Source organism: Molothrus aeneus, chromosome 1 (genome assembly GCF_037042795.1).
Source record: "Molothrus aeneus isolate 106 chromosome 1, BPBGC_Maene_1.0, whole genome shotgun sequence".
NCBI classification, from domain to species: Eukaryota; Metazoa; Chordata; class Aves; order Passeriformes; family Icteridae; genus Molothrus; species Molothrus aeneus.
In genome coordinates this window covers 46489640-46512063 of record NC_089646.1, presented here as the reverse complement: position 1 = coordinate 46512063, position 22424 = coordinate 46489640, and the positions used below count along the sequence as shown (strand labels likewise).

General features: G+C 37.2%; 1 protein-coding gene across 1 annotated transcript in view; it reads right to left on the bottom strand.

Moving 5' to 3' along the window:
• Nucleotides 1-686: 686 nt before the first annotated feature.
• AVL9 (AVL9 cell migration associated) overlaps nt 687-22424 on the bottom strand; it is a 41688-nt gene continuing 19950 nt past the window's right edge. Inside the window, exons 4-16 of the mRNA XM_066556327.1 lie at nt 22263-22334; nt 21358-21447; nt 20927-20993; nt 20186-20226; nt 19033-19071; nt 15445-15514; nt 14301-14848; nt 11390-11524; nt 10374-10593; nt 8902-9019; nt 8078-8131; nt 6110-6198; nt 687-5272 (exon numbers count right to left, since the gene is read on the bottom strand). Of these exons, the coding sequence (XP_066412424.1) occupies nt 5178-5272; nt 6110-6198; nt 8078-8131; nt 8902-9019; nt 10374-10593; nt 11390-11524; nt 14301-14848; nt 15445-15514; nt 19033-19071; nt 20186-20226; nt 20927-20993; nt 21358-21447; nt 22263-22334 (1638 nt within the window). The 3' untranslated portion in view covers nt 687-5177. The remainder of the gene's footprint in view (nt 5273-6109; nt 6199-8077; nt 8132-8901; nt 9020-10373; nt 10594-11389; nt 11525-14300; nt 14849-15444; nt 15515-19032; nt 19072-20185; nt 20227-20926; nt 20994-21357; nt 21448-22262; nt 22335-22424) is intronic.

Here is a 22424-nt window from a genome sequence, read left to right as displayed (position 1 = left end):
TATGAGAGATCAACTGAGTTCCCTTCTCCAGTATTTTCCATCTATTTCATAGAGCGTGGAAGTGATGTTATTTCCCATAGTTTTTAAGACAAGATGACAGCTGTACATCTGCCTTCCCTTCAAATAACTTCTTCCTCCAGTCTAAGCATTCATGCTTGATTATGCTCACCTGATCCAGAAAGCAGTGCCATAGTATTGGTGATTTGGATTCAGACCAAAAAAGAAGATTTTGTAGGCATTCTCTGCTACTATTAGGGCAAACAGTAGTTGTGCTTTCATCAATATTAGTCAATAAATTCAGGGGTGGAAAAAAAAAACAAACCACATTACTTGATCAGTTGATTTTGAAGTATTATTACAAGAGGAACAATGTATGATCCAACAATTTTGACTCAAGAGAGCTAGAGTTCCAAATTCCATCCCAACTGAGACTGAGCCACCTGTGTACAGATGTTATGGACAGATGATGTCAATTTGCAGGGAATAAGGTAATTTGAGTAAGGGTCACTATTTAACTGACACAAGTGATCCATTTGCCTATTTTTTATGAATCCAAACACTGCTTCTGATGTTTGTTAAAGAATGGGGTCAAGACCAGAAACATTACAGAAGTAAAGCTCTGTGTCTGTTTTTTTTAAGTCAGTTCCTTCTCTAATATAGCATGAAAGACTCAAAACACCAGGAAGAAATTTTTCATACATCTTTAATCATAATACAATAATGTAGTGTTTCTCCCTTTGATGAATAATCTCCATGTTGCCCTTTTTAATGAAAACCAAATACCTGCAAGAAAGTGAAACTGCAGTGCATAAAAAGCATGATGTAAATTTATCTTTCAGTGTCTTTGCCCAACTACTTGTACACAGTCAGAAAAACCTTAACAAATGTTAGGGAATTGCCACCATTCTCTAGACAGAACCTTTGTCTAACTCACATCTAAACCTTACCCAAGGCAGTCAGTTTCCTCCTTCTGGAAAACCCATTTACCAAATCCTTCTCAGACAGGTACAGTGACAGCTGCAGTAGAAGTTCTGAAGTTTTAAAATAGCTCCCTATGGCAGAGAACTGGATGTGCAGCAATTAATTTACACAGCATCTCGATTTTGACCAGATGTCACAATCCACAGAAACTACAAGTTACTTTGAAGCTAAATCTACACCAAAATTTTAGTTGTACTTGAAATTCTTACTGATGTAAAAGAGGTCTGTGACCTCCTGAGGACTTCAATCAATCCACAAGAAGCAGCACCCCACAGGGAATAAAAAGTCACTCTAGAGGATCCTTTTGTCCTAAATTTTCAAAAAGCAGCATCCATAATCAGTTTAAATGGAAGACAAATTTCAAAAATACTGTCAGTGAATTACAAGCAGCTACCAATATCAAAACCAGATGCCTGCAAGTGTCTTCTGGTGGAATTAATTTATTAAAATAATACAGCTTTCTGAGCAGATGGAACTTTAAACAGGCTGGATGTATTTTATTTTTCAAGCAGCACAGGAAAAATCAAATACATTACTTGTATGTTCAATTATCAAGCAGTAGTTCCTATGTTTAAAAACTGCATTCACACCTTCACTTTTACAATTAAATACTGCCACATTAGTTTCTCTGCTTAGTAATAATTTGTATGGAAATCAGAAGCTTGTTTAGGCAAAATATTATATTTAATTACAAAGGTGCTTAAAACAGAAGTACAAAGTCAAACAAGTGCAATGTACCAGAACACCGACCTAAAAATTCTAATTAAATTGTGACATTTGAGGAAACTGGTGTGAGATGTGTACAGGAATTAAGGTCATGACATGAAAATCACTGATGAAAGATGCCGAACACTTCTGTCAAATGAAATATAAGGTCAGCAACACTTAAGTCTTGTGGGGTTTGGGGGACTTACGTCTCATTTCTAAGCTCAACAGGCAGTTCCTCAAATGCTGGCACATACAAAAAGCTGAGGTTGATGCCTGTGATGAGAGAAAGTTGAGAGGTTTGCTATTGTGTTACCTGTAAGTCAGTGTATGCTGCATGCTCACCGCCAGAAATACCTCTGCAACACCAAATCAGGACAGAGCTGTAACAATGCCTTCACAGCTGACTGATTGGAGGCACTATCACCAATTCACTCAGGACCCTTTGTTCCTTACAGTGCAGAAATAGATGTCAGGGCTTTTGAAATGGAAGTCGACTGCCTAAATCTTTCTGAATAATTAATAATGCCTGCACTGGAAATATTAAAGCAGAGGAGAGGAAAACAACTTGCCATTTGCATTGGATTTAACTAAAGAGGTTACAAGCATTAAGTTAAGAAGAGAACTACATGAGCTTAGATGAACCTCAGTGGTTGCATGCCTTCCTACAGCCCAGAAGTAAGCCTAAGCAAATGTTGGAGAGCAAACATAGATGTTAATGAAGACAACTAATTATGAAGATCACTTCACCTCCACCCACTCATTAAGTCTTAATCACTCTTTAAATCTGAGTTTAAATCTGAGTCCAACTTGCTAGCAGGGTGTCAGTTCTTAAAAAGATTGAAAAGCTTTTTATTCTGTCATTTGTAAGGAAAGGAAAATATTCTTAATCAGGTTGTATGTTTGGTTCCACAACAGAGACAGCTGGGACAGTGAGAAAAAGGCTGCAAAGAAGGATCTATCTGGTCTTCATGCCCATAAGAAAATTTGTGATGTATCACAACAGAATCACTGTACAAAACAATAAGCAGCCAATGAGAGCACTCCTTCTGTCTTTCCTCAGATTAATCCACCAGAAAACAAACAAACAAACAAACAAAGGTCTGCTTTCTAATACTCTTAGGCCAGCGACGGAACCTGTGGGAATAAGGGGAATGCAGAGAGCTAATAAATTTGCCATATAAATTTGGAGCATTTGAGAACTCAATAGAGAAAACTCAGGTGAGGAGGTAACAAAGACAAGGGTATTGAAAAGGGATCCGTGAAGGTCCTGCTTCTACAACTTGTACACGTAAATAGCAACCACTTGCCTGGCTTCTAGAACTCACCATTGTGAGCTCCTAAGCCTAAATCTACCTAGGTATGCTTTAAGTTGCTGGAGTTAGTTTTATAGGTGATTAAATCCTTTATGCACCTTTCTTCAGTCTTCATTAGAACATGGACTGTGACCACTTAAATCCCAGAGTGCAGATAATATGTTAGTCATTTCACAAAAGTGTTTCTTTTCTTATCTGCATGCTGGTTCAGAAAGCTCTAGACACACCATGAATAAACAGCTCTAGTCTTAATTCACTGCATATAAATAATATCTAGTCTTTAAAAAGATATAAATGTCTATTACAGAGTTGTGGAATAAAACAGAAAACAGCATCAGAAGTTTGAGGAGAGATACAAAGACAGATACAAAGACAGATACCAGGAGCAATAGCTGCAGTTTGATAGATCCATCTTACTTGTGTGTCAGAAGCCAAAAATTAGTAGAGCTTTAGGGGCCTTTTTTTGCCCTTCTCGAATCAAACTACTCAAACTGGCTGCTTGTCTTTAGGTTTTCCACAGTCATTCTATCTAGTCTGTCCCAGAAAAAAAATTAAAGAAGGCTTTAAATCAGATCCCATCTTTTCAAATCACTGAAGCAAAAAAACTGACAACCAAGTTGCTGGACAGTGACAGTGTGATGCAAGTGTGGCTTTTCTATTAACTTTACAAATGCACAGAAGGAATTAAAACATAATTTCCTAAAAACATTCGAGCCTTCTTGTTTACCTGTCATGCAGCTATTGCATTTTATTTGAGGAACAGGAAATATAACCATGACCACAAATCTTGGCCCCAGAAAAGAACATGGCAAAATGCTGACAGATACTGATGAGGCAATAAACTAAGGGCCTTTTGGTACAGAAAAGTTGGAACACTGGATAATGTAATGTAGAAAATGTTAAGAGCAACACATGGGGATGTCAGAAGGCATCTAGAGGCACACACATTGCAAGAAAAAAGGAAATAATTTCCCTTGGAATCCAGAATTGTGGGAAGTGCAATACACTTGCATACAGAAACCACCACATACATGTTACATAGGAAATACAGCATTATGCCACATCTTTTCAAATAAACTATTGTATTTCTTCACACAAGGATACTAACTGAGCTGTTCTAGTTACTTTCAATTCTAGTGTTACTTTCCTTATGAAAAAAGCAATTATCCAAACAACACATTCCCTGAGTCGACACAGAAAATCCACATTGCTGATTTTCATTTGGAAGAGTCCTCATAACTTTACTGGGGGGAAAAAAACCAAAAACACACAGAGTTTGCTACTGTGCTAGTTTTGGGTGGGTTTAGTAGGTCATATTCACATGTATGCAACTACATTAATGTTGTAATTACATCCTAACTTACAAAATTGTCTATGATCCAATCCCAGTTTGGGAGAAATGCTTTGTAATTCTTTCCCTGAAGAGATCTCTCCAACTGGAATCCCATTCACATCCCAGGGGAAAAACTCAGCCAAAACATAGGCAAAGGTATGAAGGCCTACTGCATAACATGAAAAAAACTACTGATTTTGCAACTGTCACACAGATTTGGAGACACAAAGAGAGCTAGAGATAGATTCATTCAAACAACTCTACATGGATACAGGGGATAGAGGAAAAGAAAACTCTTGTCAGCCACAGTCTTACTCTGCACCTCGTTGATTTTAATTTGCAGGTAAAAGTGTGAAAGTTCCACTCTTTAAGGGTTGCAGAGATTCTCTCAAATCCAACCTAAAAGACAAATTATTATTTATATTCTGCTTATTTCTAACAAGAATTCACAAACATTTGGCTATCTGGATTGAAAAATAGAACTACTTTACATAAATATCTTCAACATCCAAGAAAATGTACAAATCTAAAGTCAAACACATTTGGCTTGCAACAAGCCCCGTTTGCTAACGTCTTTATAAAGGCTCAGTTTTAAAGAGAAGTAGTCATTTTAAATATAACCAATACACTGCAAATGCCATCCCATTGTATGGTGACACTCACCATTCTTCTGTACTTCTAGGGAAAGTGAATAATAACATTCCACATCTGCTTGCAAGCAACATATACCTTATTTTGGTCCTGGGTAGGTAATCTCCACTCCTACATTTTGGAGTGGTCTTTTTACAGCTCAGAGAAAGATTGCACCTGAAATAGTCAGCAGCATTCTGCCAAACCAGCATTTAGTCCCCAAGGCTTTGGGTTGAGTGTGTGAAAGTGGAAAACCATGATGACATTGCTGATTTTGCACTCGTGAAGGCTCCTCCCACAGACTGACCTGCAATACAAAACAAAGATCAATAGCAAAGTGTTATCTTTACTGAGCTGCTACAAAGAAATACTAAAAAAAAAAAATAATTCAATCAGTTGTCCGATTTGGGATTTGGCACAGAGTCGGTGCCAGAAAATAGATTCTAAGAACTTGAACACAGCATCTCAGCAGAAATGGCCTATGGTGTCCTTTGCCTGGGAAGGCTTGGTAGACTTTGGGCTGAAAGGCACTCCTGGCCAGAGTGCACCACAGCAAAAAAGGAAAGGCAGACTCCAACAGAATAAAAGAGAAAGTTAAACAATTTTTGGCACAGCTATTGCCAAACAACTATCAGACCCCTTAATGGATGAACTCCCATTAACTCACACTGCAAGATGACAATGTGATGATGTGCCCCTGTTCAAGTGCAACAACTGCTTTTCCAGAAAGTTACAGACTGCTGCAAAATCTGCAGAAACTGACACAAGGACTTTTTCTGATCTCAACCAGCTTTGGATAGTTTCAGTCGAAGTGATATCAAAGTTGAGAATAACTCAATGCAGATGGTGGTCAAAGTATTTACCAGATTACATGGAATCTCTTACCTGAACATCTCTCTTCCCATATTACCTCCAGGCCACACTGGAAAAGGAATATACACTAATTTCTTTGTGTAGCTGCCTATCTTTCTGCTAGTACACGATATATGGGGCCTCAATCAGCAGCTGTACCCTTCAAAATGTTGCTCTGATTTGTGCATGTTATAAAGTACACTTGGACTAAAACAAAATACAACTGAGAAATAGGATGCCTTTCAAAAAAGATCCAGTATGGATGTAAAGTGATTTTAAATAGATTTCTTACCTACAGCTTTTCCTGTTTGTACCACATTCCGGCTGGTAGAAACCATCACATTTCCAAGCTTCTTTCCACGCTCACTGTTTTGCACTGAACTGAGCAAGAGAGATACTGAAGACTGTTAGTTGACTGACTTATTACTCCTCTCAGGGGTAAATAAACTAGTTAAAGTATGTATCATTACACACAGATTTACATAGCATACATATATATAGTTTACATATAAGGTCAAGCCCAACTCCTGCATTCATCTTATCCACAGAGATCAGTTAGGCAAGCTCCTCAGAGGATGAAAAGATGCTGCCAGCAGGACAGGAAATCAAAACACCCAATGGTTCATTCTTACACAGCACACTTTAAACCTTTCACAGACTCCATCAGGTTGGAAAAGACCTTTGAGATCATGGAGTCCAACCCAGGACTGAACACCACCCTGTCAACCAGACCTTGGCACTGAGCGCTACATCCAGTCCTTCCTTAAACACCCCCAGGGACAGTGACTCCACCACCTTCCTAGGCAGCCCATTCCAATTTTCAATCAATCTTTCCTAAATGTTTACCAAAATGCATTTATGATCAAAATTACAAAGTCATGTTTTCAGTAGTTTTGGGAATTCTTAGCCCTAAAACATAACCTTTAAATAGAACAACAAGTGTAAGTGATCAGTCCTTTTTTTCTACATAAAGCTTACTTTGTATCTTTGTCCAAGATTAAATTTTTGATCAAGGACAGTTTACACTCATGCTTTTGTTAAAGAAATGCAAGAAAGTGACAGACATGATCATCATTTGGAAAGAAAAGCACAAAAGCGATCAGTTCTACTGCACAAATACAATCACTTGAAAATAATTAATTTCACTTAGTTTTAAATTGTAACTTTCAAGTCCACAAAGTCCAAGGCTTTGCAAACCCATTAATGTGAAACTTAACAACACATCATGCCTATTCTTTCCCCATTTTCAAAATCTTCAGTGTAGACAGAAAAAGCAGAAAAAATAGAATACACCACAACCAAGTCTAGGCTCAGTTTGCAAAGGCAAGTAATTTTAATGAGGATCTGGTATCAAAGTCCCACCTACAGAATCAAGGCATTGTTGTAAAAATACTTATTATTAGAAACATATTATGAACTACTGGTCCTTTTACACTGATGTCACACTACCCAGAAGAGTTAGTAACTCCCCTTTCAAACAAGGGGACAAAAACAGGCAAATGTTAAAGACACCTCCAGAGCTTTCAAATTAAGACTTTGTAGAAAGATCATCCATTAATAAAAGAGAGAGAGACTGTTGTTTAATGGTCAGCAGAGCTAAGTGAGAAAAAAAATCCATTTTGCTTGGTGCATAAACCCCAAGCTGAATTCTGACTTCAGTTAGAGCTGAGCAGCTATGGAAAAAACAAGCACCACTGAGTTGTAGACTTGAATTTTAAAGGCAGCAGTTGAGATCAACTTAAAATTCAGATGACTCTGGTACAAGAAGACTATACAAAACACATTTGAAACTTGTAAATTGAAGGAACTAAACCACATCTCACTATGCATACATAGTGAACTGAGTTTTAGAACAATGCTGAATTAAAAACCAGCTAATTAGAAAGGGAAAAAAAGCTGTTTCCTCCTAATAATGAGACCTAAAGTCAAATCACTGATGGAAGTTTTAACAGCTTTAGCTGACAAATTACAAGTAGATGTACAAAAACCTTATAATTGCAACGCAAAAAATCAAAGCTGTATTATGTGAAGTCCAACACAAAATAGCGCATTTGCCTTTTTTTAAAAATTATTATTTATTTCAGGCAAATGTTTCATCTTCAGATGTGGTGCTGTTTTGCAGCAGAACTTTTGAGTATAGTTTCGTGAAGATGGCGAATTTGAATCCTTATCTTGTTGAGTTCATTATAGCAACAGTTATGCAGTCATTGATATTTGACCAAACTTCTAAAAAATACGAATCAAAGTACTATGTACTTACTGTGACAACCTTAATTTAACATCGGATACAGAGTACTGGCCCTGGAATGGATGGCTAGAAGAGGAGGAAAAACCCAAGAAAAAATGATTTTATTTTTCATGATGAATCTCTATCACACAATTATTAGCTGTATTCCCCTCTGTGACTTACCAAAAAAAAAAAAAAAAAGAAAGTTTAAAAAATATTTTGCAGATATAGTGCTCTATAGCAGTATACTTCATACTCTATAGCTCTATCACTTCACAGAAGTCTGGGTCGCAGTGACTGTTCAATGACAGATTTCTTATGAGCTACCTGAAAGGTGCCTTCTATTTACAGATGAGATATTAACAACCTTTCCACACTAAGTCAAAAGCACCTCCTTCCAGCAGCACTCAGCAAATAGAAAACATCCCTTAAGTAGACCAAAAGAGCTTTGTAAGTCTAAGAAAAAACCTTTTTCACGCTACAGCAACTGAGAAAGTAAAAGGAAACAGAACTCCCTGCAGCAGAGTAATAACTCACACTAAACAGAACACATGCACAGCCAACAGTGGTACCAAGCCTGGCATGGTCAAACCTCCCAATGAAAATACACCCAGAACAGGCAGCTCCCCTCTATCCCAGCTGTGACAGCCTTGGACACAGCTACTCCCTGCACACCTGGAAACAATTAACACAAAGCAGAACCATCTGAGGACAATTCCTGAGGAATGACAAACTTTCTGTAGCTGGGGACAGCTGACAATCAACTTGAACAAGCTTCACTTCTCCTGACTCTGGATATGTTTTTCTTCATAAAACTACTGCCCAGAATTAGAGTAAATACTACAAAGTTTCCTTACCTAGAATTTACCTCTGCAAGAGCTGGATGCTTGTTGCTATTCCATACTCTATAGTTGTGGGTATTTTTCCAGGCTGTTACAAATCCTGTTCCAAAGTCTGACAAAATCTTTTCATTGTCTAATAAATAAAAATACAGAGAATTTGAAGAAATTCATTAGAAATTCAATAATTACAAGACAAATTACTATTTTTCTTGTAAGAAAAAAAGTAATTTTCCAGGCTCTTACCAAGTCCATAACAATTAAAACTCCAGTACTAAAACCTGGGTACTTAAAAATGGTTTATTTTTATTTTAAAGTGTCAAAAATACACAGTACCAGGATAAGAGGGGGAAAAAAAACTCTAAAAATTACTTTTCTTATTTTTAATTCATTTATAAAGCTCCAAGAGCTCAATTGGGAAAAAAAATCCAAATAGACTTTTTCTCTGGGGGATGACAGGAAAGGGAAAAGAATGGCCACATAGCAACCAAGAACAAACACAATTTGCACTGGTCTTGGTCAGATACATTGGGTTTTGCTGTACTGTTATTACTCATTCAAATTTAGTAACTCCCAAATCCATTCCAAAACTGCAGTAGGAAATACTGTGGAATGAACTTATTGTAACAACAACCCCTTTAAAACACTGAAGAGTACAGGAAATAATTTAACAGCCAGCCAGTGAAGTAGTATGAGATCCCAGAAAACCCTGATATTTCATATCAATCTGGTAATCCTCTTAAAATATTCATTTTGTCAGACCAAGAACTTGGCATCTTCCAGACTTTAAAATCAGGTTCTCAATCCATCTTTTCTCACATATACCACAAAACAGAATCTGAATTTAATTGGTGTGAATAGAAAAAAACCATTATGAGAATGAAGTTAACAGGGTGAGTGCAGGGCAAACGAAACATTTATATAAAAACACTGATTCTTTTATTTATATTCACAAAAAAGGTTGGAACATAGAGAATTCCTTCTGAGGTAAAGCAAAAAATTTTGAAACAGGAAACAAAAGCTTATAAAGCCTGTAGATGACACTTTTCACAGTATGTGAATCCCTAATTAAGACCATAGCAAGAAGGGAAAAGGGCTGGAACAGTCTAGCAAAACTTCCTGAAGACAGATGCTTAACTTCATGTTTCCTTGAATCCAAGTAGTTTCCCAAACTTAACTTCAGATTGCAACACAGTCTAGAAGACATTCAGATTTGTAAGTCTCATCACATACAGTTTGCAGGTATTTCTATTTATGAGGAAAACTTAATTAAATCAGGGAGAAGAAGACATTCTAATAAAAAAGTGTAAGACTGTGAATTAAGGATTAATAACAAGCTTGTCAAGAAATAACAAGGATAGCCAAAGACAAGTGAAAAAGCAGCCTAAAATGAAATTTTAGGCAGAGGGAGATCCACTGACAGTAAGAACAGAGCAAATGCTTGACATGTCCACCCTCATCTCCATCCCTAGACAAGGTATCTGTTCTACCTGGTTGCAGCACAGCAGCAAGCAGTGCATGAAGATAAGCACTGAACTGAGCCCTTATCCATTCATCTCCTCCTTCCCATCCAGTGCCATCAAGGAACACATCATCTCTGTTCTCAGTGACGTGCTTCACCAAGTAATCAGAAAATCTTAGGTCAGCAGTTGTTGGGTTCAGGATCTTACGCAGTTCTGGATCATGGATTTGCACATGAGCATCTTCTATCTGTTTGAAATAATTCCAAGGGTAAACATTTATCTAAATAAAACTGCTTATACAAACTTACACTACTACATATTGCTACCTAAATCTTAACCCTCATTCCCCCAAAATACCAAGAAGAAACAAATGGCCAAAGAACAATGAATTAACTGTTCTCAGAAAGTCAGATACTACTCTGATTTATCCAGAATTCGATCATTTCCCTGGCACACAGTAAAAGCTGCTTATTTGACAGGATTTGGCAGAAAGTTTGGCAGGGGAAGTATGGTGCACTTTGACTATCACCTCTGTTTATTAAGGTGATTACCTATATGGAACCATCTTAGGTTACCAGATGCTGATTATGTTGTTGTGTCTATTTGTAGTTGTGTCTGTTTGCTAGAAGTGACACAGTGGGTGTTTTAGATGCTGTGTATTTACTTTCCTGATTAAATCAGATGGAAGTCAAATCAGTACCTGCATGTGATTCTCATCTGCAAGCACTTATTTTTGAAGACCTCACTAAAAAGCCATGAAAAAACCCATGATATGAAAAATTAAATTATATCACCAACACAAAAAAAAAATTTAACAAGTGCCTTAAAAATTCAAATTTCAGATACATATAAAAACATGGATAGTAGTTTTGCACAGCCTATCTAATCCTGTCCTCTCAAGTCATAGGAATTTAACAAATTTCTGCAGCTGAGAATTTATTTCATATGGAAGGAATTCAGAATTCAGGCAAGCATGTGAAACTGTAAAGCTACAATTAAAACAGAATCTCAGCTCCCCCCAGCTCAGATGCAAAGATCCTTACTTCCACAATTGCATCACTCAGGTGCTTCTGCTGACGGAACAGGATATTGGTGGCTCCCGCAACAAAGCCGCGGACGGTCACGTCCGACAGGAGGTGATGCTGCTGCAGCGCCATGTACGGCAAACACAGGTACCCCTGGAGCAACAGAGACATTCACAGGAATAACATTTTTAAAAAGTGCCTGGATTTAAAAGTTTTCCTAATAAAAGCCAGCATATTTCACCCAGAATGAACCTTGGTTATTACAGTCTCAGCCACAATCATCTGTTGCTCTGCTACATGACATTTGCAAAGTGAATTGAATTTTTTAGGAGATTGTGTTGCCTTTCAGTCTCAGGATTGAAACTGAAATCCAAAGCAAAGAATGAGAATTTAATGTGTTTGTAAGGCAACAGAATAAGCAGTATAAGAGCAATAATAAGCAACAAGAATGAGGCCTCAGGTCAGTTCAGAGACAAGAAGCCAATGGAGATAAGGATTCATCTCTCCAGTAGCGCACATGATGTCTTCTGGTAGTTGTGAGGCACGTAACGCAGGAAAGCTACAGACAGCTATCCACATTTTGTGGGTGGGGATTTCCAGACACCAGAGATAGCAATCAGTTTTTGATAAGCATATGCAAGCCTGTTTTAAGAAGGAGAGGACAGAAAGTAACACACTGTGCTTTTTAGCCACTTCAGGGTTGTAAATTAACCTAGTATCCTAAGCTCCAATTAAAAAAAACCCAAAACATTTTGAAAAAAGGCTTTGAGTTAGTCATTAAAGGATTATTGAGAGGCAGATGTAGGTAAATTCCTTTTTAAACATAAGATCAACATACTCCCGACATCTAATTCCAGCTGTTCAACTGCATAAAGCCCAAAGCAAATTTATTCACTACAGCTAATGGCATGTTGGACAGAAACAAAGAGCACACACAGTTTATCACCCAGTACGTGGTAATTGGAAACATGTGGAAGAAAGGAGCATAACTACTCCCTTTTGTTGTGTGAGACACAGGGATGGCCTTAGAGATGACAAGCCCTTATCAGTAGAAAACAAACAGCCTGTGTCAAAGGAACAACAGTGCTTTGAAAGGAATCACAAACCTAAGATGGAAAGTTTTCAAAAAATACAGCTTAAGAAGCAGGAAAAGGAAGGTTTAATTACTGTATACTAAAGTAGCAAAGTCTGGGAAATCTATCACTATTTAAAGTATCAAATGTCAGTTTACAAATGCACATTTGTAAGTACAACAACTTTTATCTTCATGAACATGTTCCATTCTTTTTTAAAAGAGTGCAGATGAAATTACTATTAGATCTGACAGAACTGGTACTAAAGAAACAAGCACTACAAGCTCTTTTCCCTTATACTCAGGTGTACCTGGATAATGTATTATGCCACCTGGCAAAATCTCCTCCCATTCAAATTTGTCAGATTTATTAAGTCTTTCCATGGCATGGCATAAAACAACCCTGTGTTAAGAGCTCTAAATGAGATGTAAACTTTCCAGTAAGTGGTTAAAACTGTAACTTTGAATCAGATTTTTCTGCTAACTCAGACATGCAAAGCCCTTTCTGCTTTAATTACACTGGCTGAACTCAAGTGAAAAGTGCCTTTGTGGAACAGAAGGCAAACATGTAGAAACTGTCAGCTTCCTTAAAATTCTTTTCCATTTGATGAGCACAGCAGCAAACAAAAGTTTGCACTTGGAGGTCCCCTTATCAATTATTTTAATCTTGCTTTCATTTAGTATTTTCAAAGAACTAGACTAAATACAATTTACAGGTTATAGTTCACATTAGACAGATCATAAGGACAAACATCAAATTCAGATCTTTGCTGAAACAACATTTCTAATGGTGACATGAGGCAATACATTGAGGGCAATGACATTTGAGCTGCTCACTTGGGCCCACACAGTCTACTATTTCCAATGAAAGCTACAGGGAGAAACTTAAACACAATCAATCATAAAATATAATATTCTGTAAGGAAATGCAAATAAACCCCTGCAAAGGAAGAAAAAACACTTTGAACATCAGCAACTTGAGGAAATAAATCTGAATCTTCTATCTTCTACTATGGACAAATGTTCATTTAAAAGTTTATTACATTAAAAACAAAACAATGAAATGTACTAAATAACTTCTTGTATCAATAGCAGTATCTTTAAAAGGGACACATTTTACCTGGTTTTTATGGGAACTAGCCCTACTAACCAGCCCTACTTACCAGACCTATTGCTTGTTATCTGACTATGCCTATCAGAATCCTTAGAGATTCTGAAACACCTGGAGTTCAGTTAGATAGCAGTGCAAGCTTAAAATTCAGCAGCTCAGCACTATGTACAGAGAAAGAGACAAACAGAAAGAGTTATCACAGACAGGAGGGTGAAATTTCATCTCATATATTTTTATGTGTGTATATATGTATTTATATACACATTTTGTGCATATATACACATATGCATTTAAAAATACATATACAGATACAAATGAAAAGAGGAAAACAGACTTAGGTGTCAGCAAAGGTAGAGCTTTCAGAATCTTTGTTTAGATTAAGATATCTAAAGGCTTCTGAAGTACTCTGATCTTGCCCTATATAGGCTAGATCACCAATTCCTCAGAGTAAAAGAAAACTGTAGTTTCTGCTACATACAATTTATTAACCACAGTGGAGATGCAGGTTACCACCATGTAAAATTGAAAAAAAATTGCAAATGGCATTAAAGTAAAGGCATGAAAGTGGAATGCAAATATGCTTGCAAGGCCCTCTCAAGCCTTTCAACCTGACTAGGAGAGACCATACTAACATCTTTTGGAGAACCCTACTGTCCACCTGGAGCTCAGTAAGCAAAATTATTAGCCACTTCTGGAAAAAAAAAAAGTCTTTCTGAGTTCCCAGGTACCACAAAGAACATGCTTACCTTTGTAAAAATAGCCAGTGGCATCCCATACTGGTCCTCTTCCAAGCCAGACACCAGTCCTTGAACAAGCACCGTGTGCCCTGTGTTTGCCTGGGGCTGCACAGTGATGGGAAGGCCTTCGGAGCTCGCACCTTTGCTCTGAAGATTTCCTGCCTGTTCTGACGCTGGGTTCTCACATTCTTCTTCCTTCAAATGAGCCTCCTCCAAAATGCTGGGATCCAGGGTCTCCCAGTCACTTTCTGAGGAGGCTGGAGAAGCACGGGAAGGAACTTTCAAGCGCTGCACAGCTCCGTTGGAGGACTGAGCTCCATTGCAAGCCTTCTCGGCCTGGGAGAAAGGCACATCTGCTTTTTGACCTTCCAGTGAATTATCTCCTGCCATCTTCCCGTCTCCCTTCCCCATTCCTAAGTTTGCATTCGAAGCATCAGCAGCAGACACAGAAACATAGTCATCTAACCGTGGTGGATTTTCCTGCAAGCCAGCATCCTCTGATATGCTCTTTCTTGGTCTGTAGTGTGAGCAGTCACTAAGACCATGTTCAATCATACCTGGGAAGAACAGCAAACACAAATATCAGCATCTCAATCAAAATTTTAGTGACTTTTGTGGAGGAAAAAAATTGCTTTTGGGTACATAGAGGAAATAATGTAATTTAAAACACTACTTTGGGGAGGGAGGGGTGTTTTAAATAACCCAAACCCTACACTTTCTCTCCTAAAGAATCTGCCTTAACATTTTGCTTTAAGAAGACTGGTTAGAAGCTAAGGATTAGCAAGGTTAGGGGTTATGATTGCTTGTTTGTTTGTTTTTATGAGCATATGTGGAAGGAAAAGTTTATATTTTGGGGCTTTAAGCAACTAAACAGGAATGTGTTACTTATTCAGGAGCCCCATTTATGTTTCCCACAGGAAATACAGAAAATCCAGTGGCTCCAATGAAGCACAAGAAATAACCCATAAAATGCAAGTAGTAAGTGTTAGGAGGTGTGTGCATAGGACATGGACATGCACACAAGTCACCCATTTTTCAGGCAACATATCAACCTAACTTTATTATCACATGAGTTGATTTCCAAGTGACAGCACAACCTGTCTCAGTTATCACCAGAAAACATAGAAAAAGAAGTTCAAACTTCTTTTCTTACCAGGAAAGAGTGACAAGACAGTCATCAGAGCTCCCACCAATCTATTTACAGGAGAAATATAAAACAGCACCTGGTGGCAGGAGGGAGGACAATGGGAGGAAGAGGGAATGCAAGAGAGGAAAGGAGAATTAGGGAGGGGAGAATGAGAAAAACAACATTATACTTATGCATGACAAATGACACATACAAACTATTCAAGGCACTGCTTTTTATGTTATATTAGAAAGTCTGCTCACTAACAAAACTTCCTACAAGAGTTCAAAGTAAACATTTATATATACCTACAGAATCCTTATATAATATTTGTAAGATAGGTTTTTTATATATATATATATGTATACATGTGTTTGTAACACACTTCTCAGTTATTCAGGTTTTTCTACTGGTTTTTAAGACTTTTTCCAAACTGATCCAGTTACTGAAGAACTGACAGAAAAAAGTTGTTCCTGGCATGCTGCATAAATTCTTGTTCATTTGTAGCACATTAAATTGTCTGTTATAAATCAAAGAGGCCAAATAATCTCCATTCCAGAACACTGACACAAACCTATGCAAAAACATTTCTTTTAAGGAATTATATTAAGGATATGTAGATAAACTAAAAACAGGATAAATGCTGCATGCATTTATTACAGTAATATTCATATGTAACAAAAAAGATTTTTTAGAAACAGAATACATGAGTGGTACTAACTTTGGTAAAGCACTTAAGGCATAACATGGGAAAACAGAATCTCCTTAATTAAATCAGAGAGACTGGAATTAGTAAATTAGTTAGGAATTCAAAAGGGGGTGTCAAAGGCTAGCAATGAAAGAAGAAATAGATGCCAGACTAAATATTATTACTAGAATTTCTTCAAAATAAGCCTTCAGGGAAAAAGAGGGGGGGAAAGGAAAACAAACAAACAAACAAACAAACAAAAAACAAACAAAAAAACCCCAACAAAACCAAATAACAAAACCAAACCAAACCAATCCAACCCCAAAAAATCCCCACAGAAGTAAACTTGTCTAAAATGCCATTTTTACATCCTTAAGCAGCACAAAGCACAATATCAGTAAAAAACCATAGATGAGCATTACAAGGAATCAAGAGTGCAAAGGAATACAGAATAATCTAGCTTTACGACTTTGCAGTCCAGTTTAATAAGCAGACGATGTAAATAAAAGTGCAAGTTTGTAGACTTAGTCTTCATAAGATAGACACTTTAGAAGAGACTGATGAATAATAGCTCATGTCCCACTAGTGTTTGCCAATCTCCAAGCTAGTGAACTGATGGGACAAAGACCTACACAGCCTTAACACAGGCCAGATGATATTTAATGGTACCACAGCTGAAAACAGACTCTGTATATTATCCTAAATATACGACAAAAACATTCTACAAGGTAAGTAAATTCAAATTGCAGCAACCACTGAAAAAGCACAATGAGATGAACAAGCAGCTCACCTGTAGAAAGAGTTTTGGTTGACTCCAGTGGGAATAAAAATGTGTAACTTTGAAGATGTTGCTTTATAATGTATGCATGAAAAATGCATGATATAATAGCAATGAACTGCAATAGAAAGCTTATGATACTCCCACAGGTTTAGATTCTCAGACATCATGCATTCTTAGCCAAGCTTATTTTTAAGCCTACAGAAATAATTAAGTCTATAAAGAAGTACCTTGTTTTAAAGAAATCTATTCCAGTCTAGGTTTTTGTTTGGGTATACCACTTACTTAGAGCAAATACTTTTCTGTATTTGTTTCATCAGGTCCCTCTGCCATCTTTCTGTCTATAAGGATTCACTACCTCTCCCAGCCCCACTATATGGCCTACTGCATTTACATCAGCAAACTGGGTGGTCCTGGCAGGAGAAATTGAAATGATCACCATCTGGAAGTAGTCTTCCAGCCTAATAACCACTGAGAGGTGAAAAAAATTCTTTTAGCCTGTGGAAAAACATCAACCAAATTACTACAGATTAAAGGAAATTAGTCTGTGGCATTTTCCAGATCAAGGAAAATTGGCATTATGAATGGCTTCTTGCATATTATACCTAAAATCTTTGAACATACAGATTCCCACAGTTATTCTGAAACCATAACATTTGCCAGAAAACAGGCAGTGCCTGAAAGCCAAAACTTTCTTTTGAAATTGCAAGTGTTGTCTTCCTGTCAGAGCTTAGGGAAAACCAGACACAAAGCAACCTGAAGGTTTGTTCCATAAGCATTCAGTTACTTTCAAAACAATTTTGTATGTCTGAGTAATGTGAACACACTTGGGAAACCCTCTCTCTCCTCTCTTCCTGTACATTTGCATCTTGTGGTTTGAGCAGTTTCACAAAAGAACTGTAGCTCAGTGAGGTATTTTCTCTGTACACGTCCAAATGCTGAACTGATCTGGTGACCCCTACTGTGCCATAATTGTATTTTCTCAAGTGTACTTTTGCAGAGCCTTTAATATAGTCATCTTCAGCATATGCCTCCTTAATGCAGAAACTGCATTTATTCTCATCAACAAATACTGAGAGCTGTCAAGGTATATCTGACTTACAGAATTAAGTGACAAGTGCAAAAACTTTGGAGAAGCTGCTACATCTATTTTAAAACAGAATAGCATATTTACTGCCTCGTGAAAGATATCTAGGTCTAGGATATAGACTTAAATAAACACCACCACAACTGTTTTGATAACTTATAGATTAAATCCTACTGACTTTCCAGCTACAGCTAACAGGAAATCCTAACATGCCCTCCCATCACTCTGAAGAAATTGGGTTTTAATACAGCAGGTTCACTGAAGAAAAAGTAGCATTTGGGAAACTGAAACAAAGCTTTAAATAACATTTTTAAAGCAAAACAAAACAAAATCCCTGCATAAATATGCCTGGCAGCTGATACAGTCATTCCACTCTAAGTTCTTGCTCTAGGGCATTAATATGAACACAGAAGGAAAAAAAAATCCTGATTTCACATCTGCTTTCACATTTTGCATATTACACTTAAATTACTAAAACAGCACTGCTTCTGAGGCAGTAAGATAGCCCAAAGCAAGCACTGATCCTAGAATCCAGCAGTTATTACCAATTTATAATGTGAGTTCAGCCTGACCTAACAGATACAGCTCTCTTCATTGTCTCCTGCAGGTGTCCATGGAATTCAGGTCTGAAGGATACTTCTAGCACTAGTTTCTTTTGGTCTGTCTATTTAAAGCCTGAACCAGAAGTTCTTCTTACTGAATCTCTATAAAGCTATGCCTTTTTAGGTACCTACATTTCCTATCAGTTCCTCCACACAAGTATCTATCTGCATCTCATTTGTATCCCATCCTATATTTTACAGTAGGTTATGTTTCTCTGGTCACATTTCATCACATTTTACTTTGGCTGTGATAGCAATTAAAGAAACAAAGTGTGAACAGAATAGAAGTGGAGGCAAATGTATAGGTCAACACACAGCAGTTTCTTTAAGCCTAATAACCTAATTTATATATTGATGCAAAGTTGTTGATATGACTTCAGATGCTTCTATTTTACAGATGAAAAATACTTAACAGCTATGTTTCTATTTAAACTACCTGCCTCAGCTTACAAAATGTTACCTTTTTCTCTAGAAGAATCAATTTAAAAAGGATCAAGACCTGAAAAAAAACACAAAAAGAAAAAAAATGGTGAGCCAACCAGTGCCATTTCTCAAAAATAATGTGCAAGCATAACCTCTTCTTCAAGGTTTTGTGTTAATCACTGCATAACAATCAAATGACCAAATGCATTTGACCAGTGAAAACCAGTGTTCCAGTACCCTTCCTCCACCTGAGCACACATTTAAAAATAGCACGAGATGGAAAAAAACCCAAAAAACAACCAAAACCTCCACAAAAAAAAACTGTATAATTTGAATAATACGTAGCTTAGCAGAAAGAATATGTTGCACAATTCCAGCATTTTAAAAAACAGTAAACTACATAAACATAAAAGAGTTCCTCCACAGAATTACTGAAAAAAAAAATCGAGCAAAATACCAAGAAGAATATTCACCTCACCTAATTTTAGGCATCTGGATTACAAGTGGCTGTCCAGACTCTCTACATTAAGGAAAAACAGAGATGCTTCTGGGGTATGATTGGCAGACATCTGAAGTTAAACAAAAATGAGTTCTACCCCAAGAATCTACTGAACAGGTGCAAATACACCATGAAATTCAGATCTTCAAAGTTGTTTCCTTGATGCATCTCAGTTAATAAAAGATTCTAAATGCTATTTGTACTTTAGCTATAGCACATATACTCAATTTCAACAAAAATTAGGAAAAAGAAGGACAGGTCTAAGTCCCCTCAGGCTCTGTGATGGCAGAAGCTACAAAATTTACAAAACACAGGAAAAATGCTCCAAGTTGTGTCTGCACAGACTTTAGCAATAGTCTTTTTATCACATTCATCAAATGAGAAACAGGAAATAGAAACAAGATCACAAATGAGATAGTGTTTGCACTTTGGGACAGGACTAAAAAATGTCCCACAAACTTAGAAATTTCCAGGAATCTCTCAGACTACCAAAACTCCTTAGTCTGGAATGTGCTTTCACTGAAGTTATGCAGGTGGAATTGGAGGGAAAAATCAGGAGGCTGCAAATAGCAGTATTTAGGAAACAGTCTTCTTACTCGTACCTCAGGTATGTCTAGATATGTTTATTTTTCTATTATATTTCTATTTCTAAATAGTGCAGTCCTATAAAAATCTAGTACAGAATACCTACCTTGTGTCTAAAATGGAGAACAAGATCCCGAGGAGACAGACCTGACACACCAAAAAGAGAGCAATTGTTACAATTAAACAGCTGATAGGGATCCTAATTTACTTCTTGTCACCATTTTTCAGCATGTGGGAGACACCCATTATGGATTCTGTGTGAACCTGGTTATTTCAATTCAGAAATTCATAAAAATTCATAAAAATGCAGAATTCATAAAAAATGCCTTTTTGGGGCGGGGGGGGGGGGGGGGGGGAGAACGGGGGCGGGGAGCAAGAATTCATTGACAATAGAGACAAGAATAACATGAGTAGTTGTGCTCTGAGTTAATGCCACACAGCATTAGGGTGCCACTGAGGTAAATACTACACTGTGCATTCAGAAAGCACAGGGAAGAGTCAGAACTGGGTGGTGAGATATCCTAAATAACAGGTAGTAACACGCAAGCTTGAACAATTGGATGGTGTGGGGTGCTGAATCTAAAACTGAAGAAGGTATTGCTTACCAAAAGCAGATAAACAGCTGCTAGTCAGACTGTTAGGTCAAGGAGTAATATGGCTTTCAACCTGCAACTGACTCCTATTATGAAAGCAACACTACATTTTATATTATTTAAATCCATTAATAAAGAAATGCAGACCTCTGGTGCTTAACCTGTTAATGCACATCAACAAACTAGCTCAGGAGAGGCATGTGTTGTTTAGTGTAACATCATCTCTGCTGCTTTGTACAAAACAAGTCACTTACCAAGATAAACTTGTGACCCCTCTAAGGAAGTATTGCCCAAGGAACTATTCATATGATCATAAAGTTCCTGTAAAAGTTAGAACAAAGGGAAAAAAAACCCCAGAAGGTGTTAATGGCATATGGTCACACAAAATCCAGAATAAATAGAATTCACTTATTTAAGGATTTCAATGGCTTACTCCAGAAAGAAAGCAAAGTTTTACTAATGGAATCAACAGAGATACAGGCTGACAACCACACTTGTATCTCATAACAATCAGAAAGTTGACTCTGTCAGATTAGGGTAGTACATTAAGTTCATGTTAAAGTATTACAGGAGCTGAATAACTGAATGACTTATGCAAAAGGAATATTTGAGCATTAAATTAAAACACAGAAGTTTGTGGCCATACACTGAAAGCTGTTCTGTGTGGATTTTACTGGAAAGTTACCTTTAGAATTGAAATTTGTGAGAAGTCTTTTTCTTCAAAATATGCATGTGTGATGAGTTGCAGCTTTGCCTGAAGTAACCCATACAAAGGCTTGGAAGAAAAACAAACACAAAAGCAAGTGAATGAAACTATTTAGTCACTCATTTTGAACTTTAATCTTCTTCCATGCTTATGTTGCAATACTGACACTTTACTATGAACACAGAGTTCATGGATGAGCAGTCCTCAGTAGCTAACTCCCAGCATCTTTCTCCTGTGCTCATTTTAAATGATGATAATTTCATTTTCTTCCCATTTGCATGTACCATACCCTCACTGAACATCTTTCTGGAAAAGTAGTTTCCTGCTTTAACACCGTTCATAATAGTAACAATTCCAGTAATAGTTCTTTCTTCAGCTTTAAGCAGAAAAATAATTTCTGTTCCCTGCCTAGTGACCAGCAGCTTTTGATGAATAGGTAGAAATAAAAGATATCTGTTCAAAACAAGAATATGCTGTATGTGTGGATATCAGAAAACCTCCTTCACAGTTGAAGGTGGTAGCCACTCTCTTCAGCTACTATGCTAGATGATCTTTGAGGCCCTTTCCAACCCTACCCATTCCATGATTATACTAGCCAAACTCCTCATTTCTACCACATTAAACTGAGTTAGTGGCATTTAAGAAGGATCAGAGTATCCTCATCCATGACAACAGGCAGACACTTTTCCAGTTACAAGCAGATACCACAAATCAAGGCAGCTCACTCAAATGCCACAGCCTTCCAATTCAATTTTACTCCAGTATTTTGTTACTCTGAAATGGCTAAGACAGATATTTGAAGCCAAATGTTCCAAATAAGAATATGGAAGAACAACTGTTAAAATTACCTGAAAGTGTTTTGGGAGTTAAATAAACATTCTTACCAGCTGGCTGAGAACACAGACACTTTTCTGTACAGTTTCTCGGGTGATGTCTGCTTGCCGTACTTTTAAAGCCTAAGAAATAGAAGTATTACAGTGTTTTTACCCAAACATAATTTCAAAAAGAATTATTTCCCAAGTCTAGTTGTCACATACTACTTCCCT